Source organism: Brassica napus, chromosome A4 (assembly GCF_020379485.1).
Source record: "Brassica napus cultivar Da-Ae chromosome A4, Da-Ae, whole genome shotgun sequence".
Classification (NCBI taxonomy): domain Eukaryota; kingdom Viridiplantae; phylum Streptophyta; class Magnoliopsida; order Brassicales; family Brassicaceae; genus Brassica; species Brassica napus.
Window position 1 is genome coordinate 9,643,687 of NC_063437.1, and position 5,722 is coordinate 9,649,408.

Genomic DNA, 5,722 nt, shown 5'->3' on the forward strand with positions numbered 1-5,722 from the left:
TATTGCCTTATTTAAATGAACCAATTTCAAGTTTTCGAACAAACAATAAACTCTCTCTTTGAATGGTAATTAAATGTTGCATTATTTAAATCTTTATTTTTTTAAATCCGAATGTAATGTAATGTTGATCGAAAATCTTATATTATAATGTAATGACCAGTGGTATTTGTTTGTAATTAGTCTAGTTGAAAAAGGGCTTTTAAAAAAATGAGGTGAGAAAGCATGTGGTGATGACATCTAGGAAATGACATACATGTAATAAACACATGAAGCAAAGGCTATTTTTTATCAATGCTCTTCAAATAATAAAAAAAGGATTGTGAATAGTTAGTTACATACCGACGTATGATCTACCCAATACAATACCAAGAAATGTATTTATTTTTTTTCTGAGAAAGTGCACAATATGAAGAAATGTTGAAGGAGTGAAGTTGAAATTCTTTATCATGGTAGCAGATTCAATAAGAATAAAAATTATGCTCTAAAGAGCTTTGTGTAGATAAAAGTAGCTAGAAAACCAAATAGCTCATGACAACTTTATATATATATATATATATGTGTGCGCGCAAAAAAAAGTAAAAGAAAAGAAGAAACTATGATAAAACCCATCTATCTATCTATACGAGAGAAGAGAGAGAAGATAGAGAAGTTAGATCTACTTTGGGGAGCGCCGTTCGGCCGGCGCGTGAGCATCTGTGCCAGCGCTGGAGTCCTTTCTGGTCCGTCGTAGTGGTTCCCCTTCGCTCCTTCTTCACCGTCTTGTCAACGACCACCTTGTCCGAGCTCTGGTACCGCTACCATCCCTAACGGTGGCTCGGTTTTGGAGTAACGACGCGTTCGTCTGGAGGTCTCCGGTGGAGAGGGAGCGGCTTGCATGTTCAGATGTGGTGTTTTCCGGGAGGTGGAGGCTTGCTCAGATTCACCGTCGCCGGCTCTAGATTCCGGGAAGGGAATCTCCTTCAGATTCGCCTTCGCCGGCTTTTGAGAGCGGAGGCTAGCAAATCTCCGCGCTGCCGCTTAGGAACCCGGTGCTCGTTGGGTAAGGTTACTAGGTTCGATGTGTGTCAAGTTCGGTGTGGTTGTCGTCAAGGTGGGGTTGGGTCATTGCGGATGAGATCTCGATAGACGATGAAGCTCTACGGCGAGGTGACGACTTTCAAAAAAAGAAAGCGATGGTTCTCGGTTCGCGTATCTAGGGTTTGAAGTGTTTTAAAGTCGGAGGAGATCTCGAGGTTCGACGGAACTCTCTGGCGTGATGACAGTGCGGTGAAGAACGTCTATGGGTTCGTTGGAGGCTTGTCGGTTACTGAGCTCCGACGAATGAGGATTTCGATGGTGTTGTTCCGGCGGCGTAGAGGTGGAGGCGGTCAAGTTGAGGCGGTTATGACGTGTGACGCGTTAATGGAGCAGATCTCTCCACGTGTCGAGCCAGCCTCCTCGACACGCTATCTAACTGGGTCGTGCGGCTTCTGAGTTTGGGCCGAGGGCCCGTTTAGCCTTTTCATTTTGCCCGTAGTCTTTTAGGCTTGTAGCTGTTTTTTTGCTATAATCGGGCTTCAGCCGTTTACTGGGCCTGGTCCATTTACGAAAAAAGGAAAAAAAAACTATGTGTTGTCACCGAGAGCTTAAAAATCAGTTGATTTTATTGAAAGAGTTTGAAAGAGACAGCTGCAGTGGCAGCCTAAATAACATTCTCATGAACAAGATAACTGAACATTCTCTCATGTTAACACATTCAATTATCTTGTTTTTTTTGTTGCTAAGAATGTAAATATCATTAGTATCATCATTAATGATATTCACATTCTTAGCAAAAAAAAAACAAGATAACTGAATATGATAACATGAGAGAAAGTTCTAAACAAGGTCTTGCGGGATTAGTATTTGGCTTGGCTGCCATTGTAGCTGCCTCTTTAAATTAGTATAGTATAGTGATCTGTAACTAACCATACAAATTCTGGAATGGCGAAGGGCAAACCAAGAACACCAGCGCAGACCATGGCAGACATTTTCAAATGCACACTATTTGGCCTCTCGAGAAACTATTACCGGTAACTGATTGTTTAGATCTTTCGTTTGTTGATCAGTTTCCATTAATTGTTGAGTTATCTTGTTTTTCTTTTAGAAAAAAAAACAAACATTTAAAGTATATATAAACACTCTTATGTCTTATAATTCAATATACAAAGGGAACACACACACACATATATATATGTATATATATAATTCTACGTAACTACAAAAATTATTAAAATATTAGCATTACGAGAAATAATAAGGATTAAGAAAATATGGAAATATTAATATTAAGAGAAATCATAGGGATTGGGATGTTCTTATAAGAGATCACTCGCTACAAAATCTATCTAAAATTAGCATTACAAGTACATAATATATTTTCTGGCACTACCAACCAACAACCTAGGTTTGGCCAAATCCGTACACACCAAGCTCCAGTAACGTTTAAACTGTCTTTCCAGCACGGCCTCATGGATCTACACAAGTTGCCACAATGTGTAAAATGTCATCACCCATGATGAAAGCATTGCCCCTATTAACAAGGACGTGTTCATACCAAAGTTTAAACATAACATACTAACACCGGAACAATTGAAAGAAATATGCAAAAAATAGGAGAACGGGGATTTGTAACTAAAATATGTACCATCTAAGTTGTGAAATGGCGAAGGGAAAACCAAGAGCAGAAGCTTTCACAATGGCCATAGTCGAGGAAGGCAGAATACCACCATTGCTTGTATGACTATGGTCAATTGATAAACAAAACAGTTTTGCCAAAACCTGGAAATGTGCTAAAGGTGATTCGAGTCTCCGTTTAAACAAATATCAGTTTGGGAAGTTTCAACTTAGATTTTGGTCCAATTAGTTTACTTTGTAGTATGGTTAAAGGTGATTCGACAATCCCCTCAGATGTAATCAGTGTGGTAGCCTTTCAGAATTAAGAAGTCACTTTATAGCACTAAATACATGTTTACCGGGATTGACATGATCAATCGATAAGACATATAAAAAACCGAATACCACCATTTGGTTTCTCTAGAATCCGTTACTGGGTAACCAGTTGTCTTGATCTTTCGATACGTTGATCAATTCCCATTGCTGAGTTTTTTTTTCAATTATGTTGTTTCCTTCTTGAAACTAACCACAAAATTAAATTATATCAACAAAATTTATATACATTTGTGTTTTATTCAATATACAAAGAGTGGTTAGCACATTTAAGTACTTTGGACGAGTCTTTTAACAAAATGGGTTACTTTGAATTTGAGGTGTACTTTAGCTTATATTGTTGTTATTTTTTGGACTTAAAAATGCCCCTCATACTAATGTGGACATGGAAGATATGGTTAGACAATGTAAGGAATGTTCAGGCTAGTCTCTCTCTTCTTATTTCCTGGAAAGACAATGATATTTTCTCCGGACAGGATTGGTTCAGCACTTTAGAAAGATTTGATGGGCTGATAGGGGTAAGGAATGTTCAGGCTAGTCTCTCTCTTCTTCATGTGGAGATGGAAGCGCTATTATGGACAATGAAATATATGAGAAACCTACGTTAATTTCAAGTTATATTTGCAACGGATTATTCTCAATTGTTGAAGCTGATTCCAAAAATAGAAGAATGACCAATTTTTGCAAGTTATTTGAAAGATATTAACGTTCTGAAAGAAAATTTCATCCAATCAGAGATCATCTATGTACCAAAGATGCATAATTCAAAAGCAAACAGTTAGTAAGCAACCATCTTTCATCGTTCACATAAATTAAAATTTTTTGGTTTAGTTTACAGAATCGGTATGAATCTGTATAAATTAATGATAAAAAAATAGAATAACAATATTAATTAAGATACGTATCAAATAATTGCCGACAAAAAATAGGAAAAAAATCAAATAAAAAGGGCTACTGATAAATGGTAACTGATTAGGTTGTCGGCAGAGAATCCTAACACGTGTTTCCGGGCTTCGTGGTAGGTGTGGTCCTTGTCAAGATTCTTTATATGTAACGTTAAAACCTCTCGGATAAAGAAACAACAGAAGCAAAAAAAAGAAGAAGAAAAAACTGCGGAAAAGGAAAAAATGAGTGGATCCGGTACGCAGCTTCACAATGTTTTCGTCTATGGTAGCTTTCAGGAGCCTGAGGTCGCCAAGGTCATGCTTGATCGCACTCCTGAAATCATCTCTGTAACACTCCCTGGCTTGTACGTATTGTCTTAATCTCTCGATTGATTTTTCTCTCTGTATAGTTCTAAGACTTGATGGTGATTTTGGATTTTTTTAAAATTCAGTAAGAGGTTTAGGCTTAAAGGACGTTTGTATCCATGTGTTATACCGTCTGAAGATGGAGAAGTTCATGGAAAGGTTTGATTTTTAAAAATCATTTTTGTGAAATTCAGCTGCTATATTCTTGTGGATTTTTCTTTTTGTGTTTGTTTAGATCGTAATTGATGATGTTTAAGGGTTTAGATTTTGAGAAATTACTTGGTGATATTGTGGTGCAGTTACTAATGGGATTAACGGATGAAGAACTTGAGAATGTAGATGCTGTTGAGGGTAATGAATATGAGAGAGTGACAGTTGGTGTTGTAAGAGAGGTGAGTCTGAAGATTATCATCTCCATGAAACAACATTTTCGATGTGATTGATTCTTGACGTTTTGTTTTGTTTGCATGTACAGGACAATTCTGAGAAGATGACTGTGAAAACATATATATGGATCAATAAAGATGATCCTGATATCGATGGAGAATGGGATTTCGAGGTTTGAAACCTTTTTTTGTTCTTCTCATAATCGGTAAGAAATCACGTTATCATGGTGAGTTTTGGATTTTTGTAATTTTGGTTTAGGAATGGAAACAACTACACATGAAGAAATTCATAGAGACGTTCAAAGAAATCATGGAATGGAAGAGGAATCCTCATGGAAAGGGAAGGGACGACTTCAACCATGTCCTGCGCGATGCTCCATCGGCTTGAATTGAATCTGTGTTAAGAGTATGTTCTATGTTTCATTTTTCTCCAGATTCCGAGTATAATAAAACCTAGAAAACTGATAGGTATTGTGGCGATCAGTTAAATTAATAGTAATGCTATATGTTATTTTGTATGTTCTATGTATCACATTTCTTCTAGAGATTTTGGCATTCATCTTGTGTATGGTTTGGTTGATGCTAATGCTTATGGCTTCTCTTATAAGTAACTAATTAAAGAGAGTAGTATATCATTGAACGAATCTGATAAAAGAATAAATATGAATTAGTAGCACTGTCCAGTCCACAAGTGATAGATTTGAAAAGTCATGTGTACTGATAGGTTGGTTTTCATTTTTTTTTCAGCAAGCATTATGTTAAGCTTTTGAAAGACCTTTCTTGAGTATATTACACATCTTTACCTAAACATAAGAACGGTATCTTAACAACTATACATGAATCTACATGTGGCTTCATGAGTATATTACACATCTTTACCTAACCACAACTATACATGAATCTACATGTGGCTTCATGAGTAAAACAAATCACAACAAATAACAGTAAAAACTAAACTAGAATATGTTGTCTTCCCACATGTGATACAGTATAAAGTCTGGAAATTGGCCAGACTCGGATATCAAATATTCAACGAAAATTCACAGTTGTGAAAATTCGCTTTTATTCTTCTCTAAAGACTCTTACGAGTTCCATAGTAACTCTGCAGAAAAGAGTTCA

The 5,722-nt window shown here is 36.7% G+C and overlaps 1 protein-coding gene and 1 long non-coding RNA gene across 2 annotated transcripts; one reads left to right on the forward strand and one right to left on the reverse strand.

Moving 5' to 3' along the window:
* Positions 1-2,281: 2,281 nt before the first annotated feature.
* On the reverse strand, positions 2,282-3,199 carry LOC125607919. Its single transcript, XR_007338972.1, has 2 exons — positions 2,666-3,199; positions 2,282-2,551 (listed from the first exon to the last, which is right to left on the reverse strand). It is a non-coding gene; the product is annotated as an uncharacterized LOC125607919 (long non-coding RNA).
* A 743-nt stretch (positions 3,200-3,942) lies between these two features.
* Positions 3,943-5,162, forward strand: LOC106446035 (AIG2-like protein A). The gene is made up of 5 exons (XM_013887703.3): positions 3,943-4,216; positions 4,304-4,376; positions 4,517-4,609; positions 4,693-4,776; positions 4,863-5,162. The coding sequence occupies exons 1-5, from the start codon at positions 4,095-4,097 to the stop codon at positions 4,989-4,991; spliced, it is 501 nt and encodes a 166-aa protein (XP_013743157.2). The 5' UTR covers positions 3,943-4,094; the 3' UTR covers positions 4,992-5,162.
* The last annotated feature ends 560 nt before the right edge of the window (positions 5,163-5,722 follow it).